Source organism: Accipiter gentilis, chromosome 15, assembly GCF_929443795.1.
Source record: "Accipiter gentilis chromosome 15, bAccGen1.1, whole genome shotgun sequence".
NCBI lineage: Eukaryota > Metazoa > Chordata > Aves > Accipitriformes > Accipitridae > Astur > Astur gentilis.
This window is the reverse complement of record NC_064894.1, coordinates 21,159,391-21,184,288: the sequence shown is the minus strand read 5'-3', so window position 1 is coordinate 21,184,288 and position 24,898 is coordinate 21,159,391. Positions and strand designations below refer to the sequence as shown.

The following is a 24,898-nucleotide window of genomic DNA, read 5'->3' as shown; positions in this document are numbered from 1 at the left end:
TGACTTCATAAATTTAAAGCATACCACTGGTAACTTAATGAGCTTATTTGATGCTTAGCAATGATGCAGGAAAAGGGGGCAGAGATTTGTTGGGGTTTATGTTCATCTTTGTAAAAGGCGAACAAGCCTGATGGTGATACTGACACAGCGGAGTGAGAACTATGGAATTTGGGTGGAGGTCACGTTGAAAATACTTCTTACCTGAGTAAAAACCCAGATTTGTCTTAATTCTCAGAGTCAGCCACCTGGGTCTCACTGAAAAGACTCTCTAGAATCAGTAATCTAGAGAAAAACATCAAATGAAGATGATAATGGTAAGAGTTATGGTCTAGGTTTGTCTGTGTTCTCCACTGTTGGCTTAAAATTGATTTTTTTTTTTAATTTATTTTTTTTTACTTGGAATAAACCATTGAAAAGCCCTCAGTATATAGTATTTAGAAGTATATACATTTGTTGTAGTATCTGGGAGTATTTCTATTTCTTCCCATTTGTAACCATGTGTATGTATATCTGCCTTGCATTCTGTCCTAATTCTACACTGTGTTTAAGGTGGGTTTTTTTCCCCACCAGTTTACAAAAGGCTTCTGCTGTGTATAACCACTTAACTCTAGTAGATAGTGACACATGTAGAGGTGCTGCCATTTGGAGTAATGGTGCTGCCTGGTTTTCAATCACTTAAACCAATTTCTCTTTCTATTTAAAAGGAAGGTTTGTATTTACAGGACTCTTGGTGTGTATTTGGCTTAAGCTATTTACAGTACGTGAGAACAATCCATTGAAGCACAGAACTTGGAACCTCTTTTTCACGGCTAGTAAAGAGCCTTCAGTGTTTTTAAGGAATAAAGATTTATAATGAATTCATCTGAATAATGCTGAAGATCAGTTTGGTTATTTAGAAATATTGTTGAGTACAGAAGGTTAAAAGAACTTTTTCAATCATTCTGTAATGACAATACATATCTTAACATTTTTGCCTTTTCATGTTTCATCCATTTGTAAAACACGCTGTGAGCATTTTTAGTGTGAGATAATGGGCAGGAGCTGACCTATTTCATTGTTACATTTCCCTAGTAGAGTTTATTTAATGCGAAATACATTTTTATGACAGGCTTTACAATTACAATATTGCTGAAGTGACACTGGACCTCCAGAGGTGCCTGAATTCATTAGCCTTGTGAAGCTAATCATATTTCTGTCATTCACAGAACTTTTCCAAAATATTTGTATTGCTTTCACTAAGCAGAATATTCCTGTGTCTGAGAGTGCCTGTTTTCAAAAAGGTAGTCTTGTGCTTGAGTAGACCTGTTGATATTGGTCGACAGTGGGGTGCTAGACCTCCCACAAAGTTTAAATAAAGTCAATATTGATGGAGAAATCAGACACACCAAAATTAGGCTTCTGTCTAAGTATTTGTGGTTAGGAAAATAAGGGTGCCAGACCTGCAAGCTGCTGCTGGTCAGAGTAATTGCACTCAGACACTAACTGCATTTTTTGGTATTAGCTTGCCTGCTATCCACATCACATTCCAATATCAAGCCAAACACTGACCAGGAGAAACAGCAGAGACTGGCAGTTGGTTTAAAAATACATTTTGGTGGTTTGTTTTCTGTGTCCTGTCTTGAGTGTCATCCTTAAGGTAGTCCTTTTTGCCCTGCCCGTACCACTCATAAGATCTGATGGTTAGAGGGTAGAATTATTTTTTTTAAATAAAAAAAAAAAAAAAATCTCTGAATAATCAGTATCTTTGAGATAAATGTCTGATTATAGCTGCCCTTTATTTTTATAGTGGTTTTTTTCTATGTCCATAGTTGGCTGGTTTCAGATCTTAAATGACCATGCAACCTAAAACCAGCTCTTTTGAAACTTTGGTTTCAAACTGTTGCTGTGCGTCTTCACTCGAATGAAGAAGTTGGTGGTTCCCTTCTTTTTACCAAGCAAAACATTTTCCACTTCATCCTCAGCTGGTCATAAGTTTTGCAGAAAAATGGGAGTTTAGAATGTCTTTTTGTGTTGCTTTTTTTTTTGAACAGCAACTCCTCCCATTCATCCTAGGGGATAACCTATCCTAGAGGAAGCAAGTACATCAAAAAACCTGTAAAATAATATGCAAGCGTGTAGCTGATCATCATGGCAATAGTTCAAATAACCTCTGCCTTTGGGAAACCCAGTAAACCTAGTAGCAGTGGATGGTAGACTGATATGAGTGTCTAAATGGGATTCTACAGGATCCAGGAAAAACTAATTCTTTCAAGAATTTGAAGGCTGTATTGGTTTCTGGGAGCTGTAAATGCTCAAGTACAATGAACTGCAAGTACCCAGGGCCAAGTATCAGTATTTGCTTTGTACCTGCCCAAAAATCTGTAGTTTCTTAAACTTCATCTTGATGATAAGATTTTATTTTTGTGGCATCTTGCCCATTTGAATCTCCACAACTTTATTTAACCTTCTGACTTTTATAGTTTCCTAGAAGGGTCCATCTTTTGTGATCATTGCTGTGTTTAAAAGGTTGTTGGAATTTTCTTCTTGAAAGTAGTAGAATAGGTGGGATATATACTAAAGCCTGAAGAAATAGGCGCATGTAGCAACTCCAGAAAGAAATCAGTCTCTCTTCTGATATTGAAGGATGCTCTGACTTTTCCTAGAAATCCTTCAAAAAGTTATGTCCTAAGAGCAATGAAGTGATGAAAATTTGCATGGAATTTTTAAACTTTACTTAGGAACTGTTTCTCCTTGTAAGCAAAATCCTATGAAAACTGAGCAGCTATTTTCTACTCTCATGGAGTCACTCAGTTGGAGAGGACCTTAGGAGCTCTCCTCCAGGAGCTTCCTGTTCTACAAGGTATGCTACTGCAACCTTCTTCCAAGATAAAGCAATTAAAATCATCTTTGTTGTGTTTCTATTCAGTTTAGGTCTACAGATCTGGCTGTGGATGTTGGAATGGACATGGGGTTTTAATGTGTTTTGAAGATACATTGTGCAGAAGGGCATTTAACATATGCTTGAAACTTGAGTAGCAGGTGAAAATAAGTCACTATAGACTGCTGTTAGCATACACCAAATATATAAAATTGAGTGCTCTGAGGATTTAAATGTATGCATGTTTGAGTGTGGTCATATGATAAATCCTATGATTCAGGTAAGTGCATCTATAATGCAGCGGTTTAACATCCTTTTAAAAAATGAGTATGTCAGAGAGTTTTCTCTTATTTACTTCTGACAAGTCATTAATAAAGCAAATTGGATAAAAGCCCTGAGGCTGGTAGAACTCTTGCATTTCTAATAAAGAAGCTGACAGTCTTGCCGAATAGCTCCATGCCTCACCTCTAGCACTAGATATAGAATTGTCAGTTATAATTTATTTTGAAAAAGTGTGGGGTTGTTTGGGGTTTTTTTAACAAAGGTACCTGCACCTGTAACCATGAGTGCTCAATCTATATTAAGCAAAATAGATGTTACTTTCCCGAGATGTTACAGATTTAAAACTGTGGTTATATTGTCACATTTGGGATTGTCAGTTTGAATAGAGGGGATTCTGTTTCAGAACAGTTTGTATTTCAGCTTAAAACTAGCCTGTGTTTTCAATGACATTATCCTAGGCTTATAAATCTTCTTCACCAGCATAATTGATTTTGGTTGTGTTACAGACTTTACCAGCTGCTTTTTATTAGAGCAGTGCGAACAGGTCATTTTTAAATTTTTTTCTCTTCTCCTCCTTTTGTTTGACATCTGAAGTGGGAAGGTAGAGGAGTGGCTGATCACCACCCGTGTCTCTCCCTGTTTTCTTTCCCCCTGTAGCTGCACGGAGCTTGTGTATGACCTGGAACAAAATGATTGATCTTGTCAGTGGGACAGCTGCAATAAAATGCATGGAAAGGAAGGGCAAAAGCGCCAGAGGAGGTGAGGAGGGCAGTGATCTGTTCACTTCAGCCCCTGCCATGGCTGGAGCACACACCTGGGTGGTGGTGGAGGGGCTCCCGCTGGGATAACTGATGAAAGGGCTGCAAATCCAGCAGCTCTTGTTTGCTTCCATCATGAGCAGAACATTTGGGAAATACTAAAAACATCTGGCTAAGCATTTAACAACCCCTTTTTGACCCTTCCAAAATACCTTATCACGCCTGTTTAGATGGGAAATATGTTCTGTATTCTTAGTTGTTAAATTCGAACTAGCACTACTACCCATAAGCATGCTCTCTTCTGCTACGCCCACTTGCAGAGTCAGTTGACTTCACAGTTGCCTGTGCTTTTTGGTTTTTTCCCCTCCCACTTAGTACCATGAAATTTCCCTCATGTCCATTTCTTCCTTACAGTAACTGTTGTATTTGCCGTATTTCCTTTCTATTGTTTAATTTAAAGAGTTTAATTAAATGAAAAAAGTGGTAAGAATATTAGCTGGTTTTGTCTCGTGCAAATAATTTAAAATCTTTGCAGTATTTAAACAAGATACGATCAAAAATACAAATGGTGCTTGCAATAAATTGCCTTTTTTTTTTTTTTTTTTTTGTAATGTAAATTACTGATGGAGTTAAACCTGACAGTTACTGGAGGTTAATATTTTAACTGCAAAGTCTACTGAAATGGCTGCACATGTGGAGAAATACAGAAAGCATTAAGTGAAATACTCATGTTTGCTTGATTTATTCTCTGCAGCAGACGGACTCTGGTAGTAGGAGGTGTAATTTGCAGCACATTAGCTATTAGCCAGTGTCATTGCTTGAGTGGGTGGTGTGAGTCTCTTGTGCCTGTACAGTGTCATACTGCGCATGTGTCAGAGCTAGGCGCTTCTCCCCTGTGCTGTAACATGAATTTTTTCTGAACGTTGTTCTGTGTTTAAAACTGTGAATCTGCCAGTTTTCCAATGGGTTATTCTGTCATATGGATAATATCTGGAGTAAATGCTTTTTGATTTTTCTTTTTTGGGGGTGTTTTCCCCCCCTTCTTCCCCCCCCCCCCCCAAATTCTTAATGTTTTGCAAAACTGAATTGTAGAAGCATTTGACTTACCTACCTTTTTTGGTATGCGGTTCCCTGAGGATGAAGTATGTAATTTGCAAGATACGCAGCGTGTAACTTAGAGCAATCAAAATTGTGCTAATGTTTCTTTTTGGGGTACCTTATGCATGTATGTGTGGTGTTCAGCAGAGGTTTTCCAAAAGAGTCACAGCTTGATGCATCTCTTTTGTGTGCACAATTTCACTTGGGTTGCTTTTAGTTCACTTTTTTCCCTAGAGGCACCTGTCTCCTGCCACATACCCATCAAGACTAATTGCACCATCTGGAAGACTTTTGTATAGCTGTTACTTGTGCAGAATATCTCTTGGGAGCTTAATTCAAAATGTGAATGTGACCCCTGAAGCCATGTCAAGTAGCTGCAGTAGTTTCTAGTGTCTAAAGGATGATCACCGTAGGCTTTATTTGTTTCAAGTCTAATGTGGTTTGCTTTAGTATGGATATGTTACATGGCAGTAACACAACTTCAGTCATGTTTTGAATGGAATTAGACTTTTGACTACTGATTTAGAAATTCATAGAGAATCCTGTCTAAAATTGCATCCAAACCATATGTAACGTATAGGCTATATGATTAGGTGTAGAAATGACAGACATGTTGCTCCTTATTGTTCCACTATTTGATTTTTATGTCCTGTTCTTCCCCCCCACCCACATCTGCACTTCTCATTAATAGTTTTCTGCTAAAAATGCAAGGCGTTCATTGCTAGTGGTGTTGCAAGCCCCCTGAACAGCTCTGAACACTTATTTCTATTATTGCTATGAAAATGTTCAAGTATTTTCAGCATAGGTAATTACTTTCTGCTGTTCCTCACTTAGTCTGAATCAGGTAAAAGTACTGTAGTGTTTCACTTTTAGTGGTATCTATCTAGGCAGTGGCTTATTTAAAGGCCAGTGCTTTCTAATCCTGTGTTGAACACCTTTCTTCTCTATTTCTGTAATATCCTGTCCCTTGGCAAGCTGTAGAGCACTAGACATGAAAAACCAAAGTGTTCTGTTTGTTAAAAGTATCACTATAATTTGCTGTATTTTGTTTTTAAAAACAAAAAAAAGTGTTATTCATTTCTCATGGGATCCTGCATTTAGTAAGGCACTCTGATTTTACCAGCGTACATATGTGGAAAAAAGCAATTTTTTCCTAAAAACTCTTTTCTTCAAAAATAAGTTGTAAATAGTGTTGAGGGAAATATATTTGTATTTAGTTGCATGATCTGCGTAACTTGTGTGGTTGTGAGTAATGTGGTCAACTGACATTCAAGCCAGAGAAGTACTTACACCACCACAAACAATTATGAATGCTGTGTACAGGATGTATACACACTATATATTATTCATTATATGTATTTTCTGTTTTTTCCTGGGTAGTTTAATGTTCATTGTGGCTCTGACTTTGGAAATCTACAGAATCTTAAGTGTTTAACTCTTGGCTGCACTTTGTTAACTGCATATTGGAACATGGTAAGAAAAAACATTTATTTGTGTGCTTGGTGAGAATAAAGGTACGCAAGTTATAAATTCATAGAATGCTGAAGGCAAGCAGCTGTCCCTCCTTAAAATCCCTCGCTACATGTACCTACTAAACAAAATGGAGGTGCACATTGCAGGACCACAGAGTGTGCTCTCGGGGAGAGTTCTGAGCTGTGCAAGCTTTCCTGGGGTTGAGTGGTTGGGAAGTACTGCAGGACTGGTCTACAAAAGAAATCATTGTCTGCTCTGGAAGATGCTATATATCTTCCTTTCAGTGGTTCTTATGCTGTTTTATTGAGGGTTTGTTTTGGTTGGTTTTTTTAAAGGATCTTTGAGGATGGAAGAAGTGGGAGCTGGTGGCTCTGTGACATGGTTTCTCCTCAGGAAGTTATGTTTGAATCTTGTGTGGTAAATAGTAAAATCTGGGCTGAACATCTTCCACTAAAACATTGATTACCCATGTTCTCCTAATTTTTAGAAACATTTAAATTGGTTTATTTTAAGATAGCTAGCAAGGTGATGTGTTAATTGCTATTTGCATTTTACTGCTCTGTTAAGAGAGACTAACATTTAATTGCATTACTGCAGTTCAAGATCGGTGGCTAGTACTTGCTTTTGGCTGAATTTCAGCTTTGACTGTAAACGTTTGGTATCCACTTGGTTGTTAAAACCTCAACTTAGTTGAAGCAAACTCTGTAACTGTCTGAAGCCATACACACTTCCACTCTCTTTTGGAAATTTGGTAGAAGATGATACCTTCTCTAACACCACGGCTGCCCATGTTGCTGAGCGTGTGGGGTACACCTCATCCTTAACTTGCCCTGGGTGGGCCAGCCTGTTAGTCTGCGGGTGAAGCAAAGGGGATGTGGGCAGGTTAGAAAGGCACAGAACAAAAAGCCATGGCCTCGTTAGACACCACCAGAGCTAAAAATATTGTGGGTTGTGGTAGCAAGCCGTACTGGTCTCCTCTTATTTTAATTGATAGTGGCATTTGTAGGATGTAGCTGCACTGAGTGTGAGCTCAGGGCTTCTCTGGAGGGGAATTGTTAGCCTGGAATCAGTGTGGGTGTGGAGACCAAGCGCAGTAGCTGTCTAGCACCAGCTACCTGGGTGGACCCACTCATTCTCCTACTAGAGCATGTAGTTTGGGCCATTCCCCCATCACTGTAGAACAGGCTGTAAAGACTCAAGAGAAAACTCAACATTTGCATTAGCGCAGGAACTTTCACACATAAGGGTGCCATTTAAGTGATGATTTTCTTTTTTTTTTTTTTTTAATGTTCATGTGTCTGTGTACGTGAAATTAGTATACGTAAGATATTCTTGCATTGTGACGTGTTGTAAATGTAATTAAAAAAATCCAGATGAAACTTTAGGTTGCATCCACTGTTTTCTTCATTCAAATGTATTTCCAAGATCAACATCTTAGATTTTCATTAAGATGTTTTAAAGACTGTTCTGTTTTGATTTCCTTCGGTGATTAGGGCTAAAATTATACTCTGGAATAAAATGAGTTGAAGTGCTTAGTAATCTGTGATGTAGTTCTTTATATGATTTGTTTAACAAATGTTTAGATGATATTGGAGATACGGGCCCTTATTTATTGGAAATTAGTTTATGAATTTAATAGCATCTGGAATGTATTATCCTTTCTTCTAGCCATTTAGCCTTATTGATGAACATAGGAAGTAGAAAGCAGCTTGACCAGGACAGGAAGAATGCAACTGGAGACATTGCAGTCAAAAAGGAAAGCTAACCATCCTTTAAAGCAGGTTAATTTCTGAGATGGTGTCTCTAAGTGGTCATTTAGAATTGTTTTCAACAGATGTGTTTGGGGGGGGCAGTTTCCTTCTGACCCCAAATTTAAAGATGCAGCATTTGAAACAGTTATTTTGTTTAAAACAACCTGTCTGTACTTCATTTATCTCTAACTTTTACTTTACGTCTTTCATCAGGTTCTGCAAAGTCTATTCCTAATATACTTAGACATGTTATATGTATTGTGCAATCTGGTCATAACCTCTCTGATGTAAACAGTTTTCTTTCAGCAGGTTATAGATTTTGGTTGTACCTTTCCTCCTTTCCCTTTCTTCTCTTGAAGTATGAGGCTTCTTTTGGTTTTTTTGTACTTCAGACAACAAACTGAAAGCTCTTACATTCCTGTTACAGTGGATCACATTGAATTATTCTGAAATACTCCTTTCATGGCTTGACATGAAATGCAGGACATATGCTGCTCCTTGGAAATAAACCAGATTTAATCCTGAATACTTGCTTTTCTCTGCAATAGTAGTATTTCATTGTAAGTGTCAGGTAAAGGATGACAAAAGATCACGATTAATAATTGCAGCCTATTTCCATGCAAACGTGAATATTAAAGACTTGAAATTATAGCAGCCTGACATCTGAGCCTTTCTTTCCACTTTGATAGGACCAGTGAAAATGGATTGTGGAAACATGCTTTTTTTTTTTTTTTTTTCTTTCCTTTTTGCAGGGGTTTTGTGTACGATAGCCGAAATAATTTACAGATGCGAGGTTTGGTCATATTGCTTGTTTCCAAAGCTGCTGGACCCAGCACGGCAGAGCTCTCTTTCCAGCACAACATGGTCAGTGGAATTTATTCCAGGTATGTAGTAACTTTCTTTAGCAAGATGCCCATCAAATGTACCTTGGTGTAACTTCATGGTGGTATCAAAGCATCTTAAGTTGCCCACTCAACTCTCAAGGAAAATTGGTACTTACCTAATCGCAAAACTTTGTTCCTCAGGATTATTGTAAGCTTTCCAAGGTGAAAACCATTTCCTACTCTTTGTATAAGCTCTTATAATATCCATGCCTGTATCTTAATTGTGGCTCTTGGGCACAACAAAATTAAAAACATTTGAATCAAGATAATTATTTGAAAGTTTATGTTAAAAGGTACTCGGAATCAAAAAAGTAAAGATGCTAGAAATTTTTTTTTTAAAAGAATATTTTCATTTTGAGTTTCTTGGGTGTTACTCATGTACACCTACTTACTAGGAATTTCAGAGTCAGATTGCCAGTCTTGTGGAATACCAGTTGGTTTTACTGAACAGGTAAGTTTTGCTCTAGCCCCTTTGAATGATATTTTCCCATGAAACAGCAGTGTAGAATAAAGTTTTTACCTTCCATGTGTCACAGTGGAGTTACTGAGCCTACCATTAAGGTTCCTCAGGCTCTCACTGAGATAATTCAGCTAGCTTCAAGTTCCTAAATATTTTTTTTAAGTATTTCAAGTAAATTACTTAATACTAGTAACAACACTAATCAAAAATAGTGGTGGCTCTCCTTTGTATATTTGATAATTGACTGTTCCACTGAAATAATAAGTGAGATCTGGTTGAAAAATTGTGAAATTTGAATTTTTGAAATCCTTTTGAAAAGCTGTGAGTGTTGCTTGGTTGAGGGAACAGACTCAGATTTTCTATTAATTGTGTTTCTGACCACTGTGATGTATTAAATGGAGATGCACAAACTTAGTGATATGTTTGTATCCTGATTTGGTTTAGAAGTGCAGAGACAGAATTGTAAATTTGAAAAGACCAAACACATAAAGTTAAAATACATGTAGTATCTTAAAATAACAGAGAAGAAAAATATATATGAATGGGTAAAGACAGAAATAACAATAAGTAAGAAAAAAGACAAGGCTATAAAAGAGGCTTGTTATGGAGTGCTGTTTTGTCCCTTTAGCTGTTTAATTCCATTCTTGTTTTGTTTTGTCCTTAATGTCCCCTTAGGGTTGTAAAATTTTTATATTTATATGCAAATCATGCTGTATGAAAGCATAATTCTAGTTAGTTAATTATGGCACAGGAGGTATTTTAGTTTGTTTTGTAAATGATTAAAAAAGTTTACCTTAAATATGCCTCAAAAGGAGAGAAAAAGCATTATTTTTTGATAACTAAGTTCTTGAGTATGATGATTCTGACCATGGAGGTAACGTTTGAGCGTTTAAAGCTGCCGTTGGGAAGGTGAGTAGTGGAAGTATTCATTAAGGAGCAAATAAGACCTTGAATTAATAATGAGCCATTTGGTGTAAATGGACATCATTGGAACTATGCCAGTTCAACCAGCTGAAAATCTAGCCTAATAATCTAAGTTTGAGCAAGTCAATAGCCATTATAATATCTAGTTCAGAGTTACAAAGGTACTCAAAAAATGAAGCAGTTTTGAATACACCCACACAGGTTCACTTAAGGTTCATTACTGTCTGCAAAAGTGATAGCTATGGAGTTGTTAATTTAAATGGATTTTCAATGACACTTTAAGCCTGTAGCATGGTGTAAATATGAGCGAACTGATGCACGCTAAGAGAATGCCGTAGTGTTGTTTCATTTTGTGCCATAGTGGCCAGTTCTTGCCCTCTACTGAAGTCGCTGTGGTCTTTGCCTTTGACTTTGGACCTCCTTTCTTTCTTTAAGGTACTTTTCCAAATACACTCTTAGATGTGAGTCTGATTTCTGATTTTGATTTCTCCTTTGTATAAAGCTAAGAGAACAGGCAACTTGTAAAATTGTGATCTTAAAGGGCTTTTGTGATTGTTTTATGTATTACAAATAGTGTTTTACAAACTGCTTTCTCCTGAATAAGAACAAAAGGAAATAGTTTTCCATTAGTACATTTTTGTCTGCTATCTTGGTTACAGTGTAATTATATATGGTGTGTATATTAGACATACATATCAAGGGCAAAGTATATCCTTCAGTGACGTGAAGTGAAGAAATACCCTTAATCCTTTATTGTTCATATGTGTCTCCAGCTTTGGAAATAGATTCTTACAGATTTTCAGCTCAGCTGTAAACTATGCAGCTCTTTTTGTTGCCATGCCATATAATTACTTCATCTTTATATATAATATTTTGCTGGAAATATTATTTCTGGCACTGTAATGAGCATCTTCATTGCCTGATACTTACGTACTGTGAACGTTAGATTGTGGACTATTAGCTGGGATATGGCTCACTTGATTTTAGGGTACTTAGTAGTGATTAATTAATTGCATTCCTGAAATCCGAGCATGAGCTAAGTTGTTCCAGTACTTGTCAGCAATTGCACCAGCCCAGTCTTTCTTTTCCCACTGTTTGTGTTGGAACCAGCTGTTGTGCTCTCTTTAAATATTCAGTCCCACAGTGGATAGCCAGGTTATATCAGTCCGCTATATCTGGTACTACACTAAATGTAAAATCTGTGAGCAGGAAGATGTAACAGTGCAATAATTATTTAACTTAGAAAACCACAAAAAACCATGGTAGACTTTTTCATCCTGGAATCTGGCATGTTCTGCATAACCTTTTCTCCCTATTTCATATTCTTGAATCACAATATAAGCAAGCAATACAATAACTGTAATTAAAACAGAAATATACTGAGAGCTGAATTTGGACTAGCAAAAAAAATTTTTTTTATCCTATTCTCCTGTTCTCTAGATATGTCAATGCACGGGACAATTGACCTAAGTGTATAAAAATAGATTAGCTAGCTGTTTAGCTGGCATCTGTTTTTTTACTGGTACACAATGGAACAAAACTGATGCCTGCTACCAGAGAGCAATCTTTTCCAGAATAATGAAGATTACAATTTAGGTAGTTACAGGAACAGGGCTAGTGTAGTTATATGGTGCTACCTCTGGCCAGCATTGCCTCCAGCTTTAGCACTTCATAATTTGCGGGAGACGTGATCTGCCCGCATTAAGCTGGGGACACGGGGGGTCACTGTATGCAAGGATATCATAGTAACTGCTGGTTGCCTTATGAACTATGCTGAAGATAAGGGGGGAAGTGTTATAAAAGCCTGCTTGGCATGCTTTACTTCGTACAGCCACCTCCCTATCATGCTGCCAGCAACCTGACTTTATTCCTATTGGCGGGGAAAAGAACCTGGCTTTACTTCCAGCTCAGCACCAGTGATCCCAAAAGAGGATGAAGAGGAGAAGTAGCAGCATGATAAACAGCTCTATTTCAGCTGCTGGACAGATTTCCTAAAGTTGAAACTTTCTGCTGGTCTCTTAGCCTTTAGGAAAATATTTCCTTGGCTACAGAAGCCTTGCAAATGTAATGATGAAGTGCAGTGCTCACTACAGAGTATGCAAGCAGTATCATGTAAGGGTTGATGTCATTGCCTGTACTCAAGCAAAGCGTGCATCCCATATTGTCTGGAAACTCATTCCTACTCCTGTGCTGAAGAGAACACAAAACTCACTTTGGGTTTAGGCAGAATCTAAGTAATGGTAATGTATCATGCTAATAGTATCAGAGAACACCTTAGATGTGACACAGGAGCCTAGAGCTTCATAAGAGCTTTGAGACACATTTCATAACTGTCGATTATACTAGTCTGACACTCCTCTCTGTGGCCTTCTTTCAGAGCAAAACTCACTTGGACAGCCGAGTATGCAGCTTGCTGTTCTTTTACTTTGCGGCTGGAAGTGAGGTTTTTAATTGAAGCTCCAGGATCATGTGGTTTGTAAACACTTACAGCTTTATGCTTCATAGTTGGAGCTAGATTCTTACAGTTGAATGTACCAAGACTGGCTTTGGTCGTCTCACTAAATATCCGAAGGGCTGTCTTTTTCTGTTCAAGTCTGGCACTGTCAGACACTACTGGTTGGGGACTGAGGAATCTCCTTGGCTTTATAGCGAGTAATGAATTCTTGACATAGCCTCTAGATTGCAGTTTAAAATGCAAGTGACACCAGAAAATAAACTTATGTCATGTCTTCAGGCCTCGGTATCCTTGGCTCTAATACAAATTATTTTCTTCTCTCTCATGTTTTGCTGCATATTTTTTTTTTTTTGGTCATTAGTGCCAGTTTCTAAAATACCCTCTAGTACTGACATCCATTGAGTCAGCTCTGCAGATTTCCTTGGATGCTTGTCAGAGGTTTAAAAAAAAAATAAATTTCAAAATCCTTTTTTCAGTCAAATCTGCCTGTGCATTCATACTGGTGAATCCTATGGTCATTGACAAGCAAAGACTTTTTTATTCTACCAAACTCAGCAAGTGTGTGTCTGTGTGTGTGTGTAGAGTGGAATATAGAAAGTACTGTTTCAAATCTGTACTAACACCTGGTAAATCCAGCAAACAGACTGCTGGATTGGTACTATAAATACTGGGTTCTGTCCCTCCTCTTCTCCTTCGGAATGATGCAGCTGGCCTTTAAAGCTCCAGGAATTAATTGCCTGCAAGGTGAACGTGCTTTCTTATAAGAAGAAGGTACTCGCTGGATAAACTTGTCTCTGAATCAGAATTCTTCCTGCAGCTTGGAAAAGTGATGGTAATACTATAGTGACAGTGATCATGAATATATACTCCTTTTACTGAGTGTTTTAGTAATGATTTTGGAACCAACACTGATGCTGCTTCCAACAAAAGCCCAATTTAACAGGAAGTTAGCAGCAGAAGCCAACTCCTTGTTATGGTGATGGGTCTTTTGCTTGTCGGGTTCCAGTAGTAATTCTTACTTAAGTGGCCTGGGTATCCTTTTTTGGAGACGCTCATACACACACAGGTCACGCAATCTGATTTCACATGCTCTTTGTCATTGTGGCTATGCCAAAGTCATCTTGTTCTTACCTTCTCTAAAGGAACATTGATTTGCAACTTCAGGGTCTCCAAGAAATACCAGATCTTAACCAGAGGACTCATTCATCCATTGGTTGCTTTTCCTCTGGAAGTTTCTTTGGTTGCAAAGAAGTCAGGAGGGGGTAGGCACCATTCCTAAGGACAGAGGACATACTGTTCTGTCCCTTTGCAGTTCCATCTAGCTTACTCCTAGCTTTTCTTTGCTAGATATGAAAACAAAGCTTTCTCGTTATTTCCTTCCCCTGGGTTCCAAAGAGCTTTACGCCATCTTCAGAGAAAGTTCAACCTTCCATTACCCTCCTTTCCGGGTCAACCAGATGCTGCTGATAGTACATCTAGGCTCACAGGATAATTCAAGTTGGAAGGGATCTCAGGAGGTCTGTAGACCAATTTCCGGCTCAGGGTCAGTAATGAGGTTAGGCTCATCTAGCTTTCTTTATGGAGGTTAGGTCTTTCAAGAACATAGTCTTTTTCACAAGATGATAATCAAAATATGTTTTAAACAGATGAGTGAACTTTCTACCCCCTGCCTGTAGCCTCATGCTCTGCGTTTAATGCTGTAGTTGGTGAGCATTCATGAATATGTAGCTCACAAGAGGCCACAGTGGTGTTGGCATAATCTAGCCTGTTAGGTGTCCTTAAGGTCATTTGAGAGCTGAAATATCCAAAGAACTTTCCGTCCCAAGATTTTCAGAATTAGTAACATGGGCTATGTCAAGGCCTACTATGAGAACACAAGCATAAAGGCTTTGTCTGTCTTAGGGATACACCACCAAAAGTTGCTGTGTATTAGCGGGAACACTAGGAATCTCTTGCATTTCTCATAGGTGACAGCTCACCATCTGCAGCTCTATCTCTTCTTTCTCCAAAACCCATGCCATGGCAGGCGTAACAGAGGTGATGCTGTGCTTGTTAGAGCAGTCTTTAATTGCTGTATGCATGAAAGGCAATCAGGCTGCCTCCAGGGAACTGAAGCTATGTGAATGATGATCCTTGGACAACTTCAGTCTGTAAAGCATAGTCAAAAGTGTAGAGGTTATACACTGGTTATAGTATGCGTTTGAGACTTGCAGTCTGCACAAATTTACACAAATGGACGTTGGTTTGTTGACTTTACTTCTATATGTGTCTTGGACTGCTGTTGAACTGGGATTTTATGGTTGAGAGGGATCTTAAATGGCAATACTCTGCTTTGTGTGTTAGCATAATAGTGTATGAGGTGTGAGCACACCTTCTCTGGAAATTGAGAAAATGTAAAAGGTGTTCCACTTTGAGTGATAAACAGAATAAATACTCCATGAGGATGTGCACCTTGGGCTCTGCGTTCCCCGAGAGCTGCAATTATTGGCAAGTAGCCTCTGCTCTGTCGTGAATGCAACCAAACAGCTGAGAGATGATAGTGCTGTTCTTGACTCAGAAGACTGTCACATCTCCAGTTGGAGTAGACAACTACAAAGTGTGAAGTGCTACCTTCTGGTTTAGGAACAAGTAAATGTTACTCTGGCAAAGGAGGTCTTTTATTCTGTAAGCTATATCTTCACGTGCTCAGCTCACCAGTAAAGTTTTGCCAGCAAATTCTTTCTACTGTAGACAAGCTTAAAGACGTTTAATTTTTAATAATCGTTTAAATGCTTTCCAACTGAAATATAAATATATAATCTATATTTGATTAATTAATAGTTCTATGCAAAGAAATCAGATAGTCTCCCTTTAAAAGGAAGAAATGAAAATGCAAATCTGTTACAAAGCCTCTTGGTTAATAAGCCATGGCAAACGTGTAAATTTTGGTGAAGGCGAGATCAATTGTATTGTTATAGTGTAAGTGAGACTTAGAGATTGCCTTGACCTGTTTGCTACTAAATTTTAGAAAAGCCTTCTTTCTACCTTGCATGGTGTAGTTTTTTCTGTGGACAAATTCTGTTTGAGAGTTATTGCAAAAGACGAAACTCAGATGAAATAAAATCAAAGAGTGACCATACAAATTATGATTTGGGTGCCTATAAACATACAAAGAGCATGAGTGTGTGACTTTTCACCTCGTCTTCGCACCTCACGCTTCTTTCAGTTTCTGCACTCTGAACTGTATAGCATATTAACTTGTGAGATTGGATTTGTCTGTTTCTTACCTTCATATTTGGAAGTAAGTGATGTCTGACTTTATCATGGACTCCTGTCATGTGAAGAGTACTTCCATATTTGTGAGAAGTTTTTTTGGTTTGGGGTTTGGTTGTTTGGTTTTTTCCGTTACCATTTGTCTGAGTTTACTAGTAAAGGAAAATAAATTAGATTTACTCTGACCTGGTACAATGCAGAGGGAGTGGCTCTGAACCAAAGTTTGGAAGACTTCATGCTGCATTGCGCTTATCCCCATCAATGATGTAAATCATGATAGAACATGTTTAAACAAAATAAAAAGCAAGTAATGAGAAAAATTTAGTAAGACCAATAGTGTATGTAGGAACTCAAAACTCGAAGAAGGCAGAACTTTTTTCTTTTGTCTGGTTTAAGTATTCAAACTGGGAATTTTAGTGCAGAATATCTGTTGCACTTTAAATTCACACTGCCTTATTGCATACAAGCCCTGGGTCTCAGCTGCAGATATTGCAGAGATTAATCTTATTAATGGAACTGCTAATTGGTGTTTGACTTCTAATTATAGTAACAATAGGCCATAACAATCAATCCTCACCTTTACTGGGACACATTAGGACTCTTTATCATAAAAATGATTTCCTTTGGGACTAACTGTACTTATTCCTATCTTCTGGAAGGCTGGCTTTCAGTGAAGGTGCAGTATCCCAACTTGCATGTACTTTGGAAGCCTAGCTAATTAACTGGTAGAGAAAATGCATGGTCCTAAAATAGTCAATATTTAAGTACATTAAGTACAATGCTCTTGACAAAATTATTTGTTTGAAAGATAACGGGAAAAGTATGTCAAAATATGAGTAGTGGTGTCTTTTATAATCTTTAAGAAATGTATAGTATCCTTTGTAGTTTTCCCTTACTTTTAGTGAGAGGAAATCTAAGCGATTATTCTAAATTATTCTATTTAGTTTTTGCTCTCCAGGATAAATCCTGTGAGATTATTCATCTCATTTACAAGACGAGTCTCAGGAGATGAAAAGCACATACAACTTGATTACATATTCCTATTGATCATCTTCTACACATAACAATAAAAATCAACTCCAAATACAAATCTAACAATATTACTAATTCATTACAACCAGTACTTTTCTTCATCAACTTTTTATTGTTTTTAGCATACACAGCATGTGCAAATACAGCAATTATGTGTTGAATAAAAAAAGGTCCTCTCCTTATGCTGTAGAATAAATCAAAAGACAGTGCATTAAAGCTAATCAAAGACTGTGCAGAGGTATGGCAAATCTTGATCAAAATAAATCTGTTTAGCACTAGATAGCTGAGCAAGGTATACTCAATATGTATATTACAAAGGGGTTTTGTTTCGTTTTTTAAAAAGGAAGTAATTTTTCAGTATCATAGAAAGCAGAGTAGGGTTGGCTTACCTTGGAGAAACCATAACGCTGCCTGCTGTCCTGTCTGTCTGTCCAGCCCACCCTTTTCCTGGACCTTCCTCCTCCCACTGTTTGTGAAGTGAGTACTGGACTGCCACGATGTGCAGCATAGCATACTAAACTAGAGCAGCACTGATGAAATTCTGCAGTGGGTCAGGAGCAGCTGTGGGAGCAACAGAGTCCTGCCTTCACCCACGTGGGACCTTTTCAAAGAAAGGCCAGATGACCTGTGTTTAACAAGACCTAGCACAGTCTTCCTGGCGCATGGCATCTCCACGCACCAGAGCGCTTTGCCAGAGCTGTCCTTTGCTGGTTGCTGTAAAATCTTTCCCTTGCAACAAATTTCTGCTTGAGAACTTCCACATTTTTCTTAAAAAAAAAAAAAAAAAAAAAAAAAAAAAAAAAAAAAAGATAAAATAGTATTTGTGAAGAGAAATTTCCAACCATCACCTAAGCACAATCCAGTGCTGTCATGAAAGCACACAACAGCTCTGGGGACTGCTTATCCCTCGGAACTATGATGTCAATATGACCAATTGCTTCACAGCAAGTTCTTAAGTAACTGTATCTACGTAATTTATTTGTCCTGCAGTCCCAAAATATCTCCTATGCTTTCCCATCTGTTGAAGTACCAGCTGTCCTCTTCCCAAGCACAACCTATTAACTTCTCCCTTGATAAATTTTACAATGCGATTACGCTGTTTCAATACAAATTTCTGCAATACTCGGAAAATTGTAGCAATATGAAGTTAAGTATTACAAGGCGTACTGTAGCAATTAATTTATTTTCTTAATATGACTTAGTACTCTGATATAATGTAACTGAAGATATTACAAAATTTTTCATCTGCTGGGGTGGAGTTGAGGAGGTGGTCTTCATTATACTCCACAAGTATATGTTTATAAAAATATATACTGATCTTTGGCATATTTGGATATGTATGGGGAATATGTTGTTTCTGTAGTGGTAACAGTTTTGGGGTTTTGAGTATGAATAAGAGTGGGCCTGACTGCTAATGAATGGTGCCCTCCTAGTTCAGAAGGCATCCTTTTTTGCTTAGAGTTCATGAGACTGTATAAAGATTGTACAACATCCATTCTCTTCCACTTGAAATAACAGCATGTTCTGGACCCTGATCACATTATACATTAAGTGAATGAATATTTGTTATCATTTCACTGGTATCTGGCCTTTAACTTTCAGTAGGTTTTCATGTAGAATTTTACAGCTCTGAGATGCTTCTAAAGCAAACGATAATTTAAAAAAAAAAAAGCAGCATATTATTGCAGGTGGTGTAGACAGGGCATTGTGTTGCTGGACAGAGAAGCTTGATTATTTGTAATATATTCCAATAGAAAGGTGGGCACGTGAGTGCATACAGATAGCAGGTAGATAAGGAAAATACAAGGAAAGAGAGAGAAGTTATCAGTTATTGTAGTGCTGTAGCCAGGATTGTTCATGGTAATAAATTTTCTTTGTCATGAAAAACAGGAAGAACAGAGGCAAGAGAAGATTGCCTAAGAACTTTTCGTGTGTGGGTTTGTTGTTGTTGTTGTTATTGTTGTGTTGTTTGTTTTCTTTTTGAAAGTGGGAAGAAAGTGTTCTAAGTTGAATTCTGGAAAAGAATGTCAAATAAAAAATTCCTTATTTCAGAAACTGAATTTTCTACAGGGGCTGACAGCTGGATTGGGAGAAACAAATTTTTTTGACTGATTCCCTTTTAAGTAGACACTGACTGTGAAATAAAAGTGCATGCTGACATCTTCATATAGTAGATCTTCATGGTCACAAGCAAAGTGGTTTTCTATTTGATACAGTAGTGGAAGAGAAATTACTAAGGAACAAAAGCAAGAATTAACCTGATGGAAATGACTCATTAATAAAAATTAATCATCTTTGCAGAAACATTTTCAATGGGCATGAGATCGTATTTCAGTAGATTGAAATGGAGAATATTAGTCCTTGTTATGTTGCACCTTGGCTGTTAGATTAAGAGGAAAGTTAAATTGTTAATTAAGTTAATAAAAGGTTTTAGGTATGGATGGATTGCAAGACTAGCAAATCCGGATTTGGAGATAATGGTTGCATTCTGAGTTTAAGTTACTAGAAATACGTATGATGACAGTGATCAGTGATTTGAAAAGAGGAATAAGGAGTTGGAGAATTAGTGATAAAGATTTCAAGAACATGAATACAACATCGTTTTCTAACCATGTTGTGTTTGAGACGGTGCTTAGGCACCCAAAGAAATTGGAAAGATGTTTTTTTCTAGGGTTTGCAGCAACTGAAAACTTCTGATCAGCACTGACAGTGTGATTATGGAGCACGTTCAGTGCACATGAGATTTTGGGAGCTTGATTGCCCAACACTTGAAATCCATTAAAGTATTTGCAATTGTAGCTTTTAATTTTTCCAAAGACTTGGCCAAATTTGTGTAAATTTTTGTGGAAAGAAGATGTAGCCAAACAAATTATTCATCTAATATTTCCAGAAAGGGAAGAAACATAAGAAAGTTTCAGATACTGTACAGTATTTCTGATTTCCTTCTCATAAATTGTTGTGTTTTACCAAAACAGTGTTCTGTGGAAAGCTTACTTCAGTATCTTCTAGCTGAAATTTCATTCTGGCTTCTGATACCCATGCAACAAAACCAGTACAGAAAGTTCATGTGCTAAATTCATGTGCTGTTCTAGTCAGCAAACTGAATTTTAGCAAAACTACATCAGTGGCTGCCATCAATAAATGATCCTATTTTGTGGACTCGGGTAGGAATTCTACAGAAATTAAGTTTGTTCTTGAAGGTGGTTTATTAGCGTATAGCTGTCGCTCTACCATCACTCACTTGGGGTTAATGTTGCTTGAATTGGTTGATGTCATTTTATCCCTTATATCAATCTGTGTAGATTGAATCATTCTGGGATGAAAGGACTGAAAAATGAAGGCATGAGATTTTGAGATACCTTATAGAACTGCTGTAAGGAAGGTAAAAATAGATGGAAATTATGCCAATGGTATAATAGTAGATAGGTCTTTTTCATCAAAAGACACATTTTCTCAATATCACACGATACTTGATTTGCATAAAATATATACTAATATTAATGATAAAACTTTGCGGACATCACCAGCACCAAATGCTTGTTACTGTGCTGATATGGTCCCAGAAGCAGCAGTCGTTGCCTTGCTCCAAAAGGTTTATTATCCTTTCCCTGCTGGCAATTCTGTCAACACACCTGGTGTAAGGGACAAGGTCTCCGAGAAGTCTGCCGTCTCCCTTTAGCTATTAGTCTCGTTCCTTGTACATGGCAGGCAATATCCATCTGCTGCATACTTCTGCTTTGTGAAAAGCAAAAACGTTCCTATAATAAACCATTTTAATATATGGTATTAATGTCCCCATCCAGTTCTGAACATTGAAAGTTCAGGAGGGGAGAGGAGAGCAGGTGTGATAACCATACTTTTAATTGCTGACTAACATAAATGTGGTTACAGCTGTTCAGAATAGGACAGGTTTCCTTGATAGTGTAAGGTATCTGTGGTTGTGCAAAAAGTGTATGTTTTTATTATCCACCACCACCACTGTGAGTTGGCTATTTATTGGTATTTCAGAATATAGGGTATGTTTTATATAAGCATGATAAAAAAAAAATATAAATTTTTATATATGAAAGAAACCCCAACCCTATCTGGTACACCGTATTCTGATGATTCACATTTTATTTTTAAATGCCTTTCCTGTGCAGTTAGACATGTGAACAACCTATTCTCTTAACAGGAGTGCTCATTTATCAGGTGTTTGTTCTTCACTGCATAAAAAAGGTTACCTTCTTTTCTCTCACATAAAAAGGTTCCATGTATTTCAAGTGTCATTAGTAGCAGAGCTTTAATGTCAAGGTTACTGCACCTTAACTTTCAGCAACATTGAATGCAATTATAGACAAACTCTTTAGAGAAACACTTGGAGAGGTAAGTCATGCTGGCGGTCTCTGCATAGTTGACAGTACACAGGAATGGGGATTTCTGTTATGTTGGCTCAAACCGTCTCCCTTAGTCATTGCAAATAAAATGATAGCCATGCTTCAAAGTCTTGGAGGGCCGAGAAACAACTAATATAAGGCAAGAGAAAGTATGGTCTTAAAATTAATTGTTAGTAGCCTGTTTATTCCATTTACCTGCAAGTGAGGCCTTTTATTTCCCTTCATATCCTTGCAGTTGCTTTTAGTGCAAATATTTAAATATTTTGGTTAAATAAAACACAGAATAGTCAAAACAATTTTTAAACCATCGTGTGAAATCTGTTATGGAATAGATGCCTGAGATACAGTTGAAGGATACTTCTTGTTGTGGGCCTATAGAGCAAATCTGGGTAATCCTGGATGGATGGGTGTCCTGGGTGGTGCCTAGCCATTCCATAAGCCGTCTGGCTGACACATGCTGCCATCATAAGGGAAGGAATCTTGGTCATTTCCATAACAAAATATGTGATTTTTCTTCATCACTGTGTTCCTTTTGATTTCTGCTTTGGTGACAGCACTGTCATCCAATCCACAAATTAATCCTTTAGTCCATACCTAATCTTTTGATTTTTTTCATCAACATACCTTGTTCAGTTTGAGTTTTACTGTCTTTCCTTGCATCGTGTATCCTACCATCCCATTTTTTACAAGGCCGTGCTACAGCAGCGGTTGCCAAAGCTTTTGATGACCTCCTATCTTGCTTTTTTTAGACTCCTGTTTACAATACCTGCTACTTGCTCACTTCAGTAAGCCAAAAAGAAGACCTTTATGCTAGCTCCATTTTAAACTCTTCTTTTGGCTTGCTCTTCTTCCACCCCATCAGGTTAAATGGTCTTATTTTTACCTTCAGTTTTTAAAAATGTAGTACTGCTGTTTTAAGGAAACGGTGGTGGTTCTGTTCTTTCTAGACCACTGATAGTTGCACAGAGGTGAACTTGCTGGCGCTCAGCTTTCTTGGAATTGGCCACTGGTCTTCCATTTTTGAATTAACATTAGAGAATTTAAAGTTACTCTGAATTGTCTGGAAACTTAGCGTGAAAATAACTATGTAAAACTCCTGCATAATGTTTGCTGTGTTCTGCTTACACCTTTAAATTAGTCTGATGCCCTTCGGGTTTTATAATGAATCAGGGGCTTGCATTTGTTTCACATTTGCTTCGTATTTGCTAGTGTCTGCCTGCAAAAATGCCACCTTGTTGGGGTAAGTAGTTCTGTCAGTGATAAAATGAACTGTACAAATGGCAGGTAGTAGAATGACCTTGATGGAAAAATATTATTGATAGAAAACTGTTTACTGTATTTAGTTATCAGAGTACCTGTTTGGTTATCATAGACTTGTATTGCCTGGAATTAATGGAGTTCTTTTTAATTTTGTAAGCTTTTTTTTTTTTCTCTGAGACCCTATCAAATAAACCATGCTTTTTATCTTTCAAACAATTGCAAAACATGGGTAAGATTTGTTGGCTGGTTTAACTAGGAAATTACCTGGAGGTGTGCTGTTAATGTTGTTCCATGTTCTTTAACCACTGACTAAGCATTTGCTGAGGATGCAGGAAGTCTAGGTTTGGTTCCCTCAAGTACTTGAAAGGATGCAAATCGCCAGTACTCCTCTGTCTGAATTTTCAGAAAAATCTTCACACAGGGATATAGGACACCTAGGTCAGGAATACCTGAGTATGTAATGTTTCCTTCCCAGTAACTTTGTGGAGCAGAAACTGGAGTCCAGGTGTCCCACCTTTCTCTCCTGTGCTCTCCTGGAGACTGACCGACTTTTTTTTTCCCCACTCTTTTGCCATCTGGCTGAATGAATAATTCAACATTTTGCGTAACGGCAGAATAGCTCGGCAGGAGTGGCCCAGGAAGGAGGTTTAAGGATACCCTGGCCTTGTGAGCCGGGTGGCTGCCTGATGCGAGACCCAGATTTCCAAGAGATGCTCTGCATGCTTCGACAGAGGAGCTTGGACTGACAAGCTGGTTCTCTGCAGTCGTGTTGTTAGGTGGCACGTCCAGTGCTCGAGCCCTCCCTCTCTCTCACAGTTTTTTGACTTCCAAATGCTCGCTGTTACTTGGAGTTTGGGGGACACTGGGATGTTTTTAAGCAATAAATGTATCCTTGCTTGTGCTGACAAATTTTCACATTTGCCCCGTTACATCTTTTCACCCCCATAACACAGAGTTTGCTCTTTTAAAATAGGCTATCTTTCTTCATGGCAAATGACAGTGAATTTCATTCTTTTTAGTATCCTGTGTTAGATAATAGGTGAGAGAATAATAGATTCCAGAGACCTTTGATCCACCATTACTGTAAAATAAAAATACAACTTATTTTTTTTTTCCCTCTGACCATAATGATTTTAACCTTGTGTACTAATTTGAATGGGCTTGTGGGGGCAGAGTCCTAAATGAGACACAAATGAAGGAAAAATTGCTAATGCTGCCACTGTATATCTAATGAGCACTGTGTAATAAACCATAACCTCTTCAACGTTTCTGTGGAAAATGGTGTGATTATTTTGGATGGCTGGCCCTTTGTGTATGGCTCATTACCATCTGGCATAATGTGTATTGATATAGCCTGTAATTGTCAACTCTTATTTGACATGCTGCCTTTAATAAATATGACTTGCATGGCTAGAACCCCCTCATGTTTGTATGGAAAACTGTAATTAAAGAAAATATGTATACTTAGGTAAAATACACACCCTTATATACATAAAACAATTTTGTAGATGATCTCTGTTTTTCTTTATCTTCTGTTCTTTGTGGGAATACGTGTATATTCCCAGTATAACGCCAAATACATTGCATCACCAATGTGGATACCTAAATGTGTGCAGACAGACATGAATCCCGAACGTAGGTTGTTTCTTCTTGCAGAACTTGCCTAAAATGAATTTTGAAATGTTTATTCTCTGTGTGCTGTAAGATAGAATTAATATACCTGTGGTAATAGAACAGCTTCCCAGCCTGCTGGTGGCTTTGGACGCTCCTGTGCTGAGAATGGGAGGTAACTGTAGTGGGCAAAGTGGCTCTGGTTTTGATGTTTCTCCTGAATAAGGTGGCTGAAGTAAATGCATTTGGAAATCCCAATGCTGCAAGCATGTATACCCCCTTAAAAGAAAATGGGCATCTGGCCAATATTAAGTTTTCAGATACAGGGACCAACATGATCTGCTGCCAAATCTAAGTTGTCTTTTGTTTATTTTCTGAAAAGTTTCCTTCCCTTGGCTTTACGGTTCGTGAATACATGAATAACT

At 37.8% G+C, this 24,898-nt stretch overlaps 1 protein-coding gene across 2 annotated transcripts in view; it reads left to right on the top strand.

Moving 5' to 3' along the window:
- The window catches only part of PDSS2 (decaprenyl diphosphate synthase subunit 2), a 121,974-nt gene that overhangs the window by 38,188 nt on the left and 58,888 nt on the right, over positions 1-24,898 (top strand). For both annotated transcript variants that reach the window (XM_049818087.1, XM_049818086.1), the window contains exon 2: positions 8,972-9,103. In XM_049818087.1, coding sequence (XP_049674044.1) covers positions 8,972-9,103 — 132 coding nt within the window. The remainder of the gene's footprint in view (positions 1-8,971; positions 9,104-24,898) is intronic.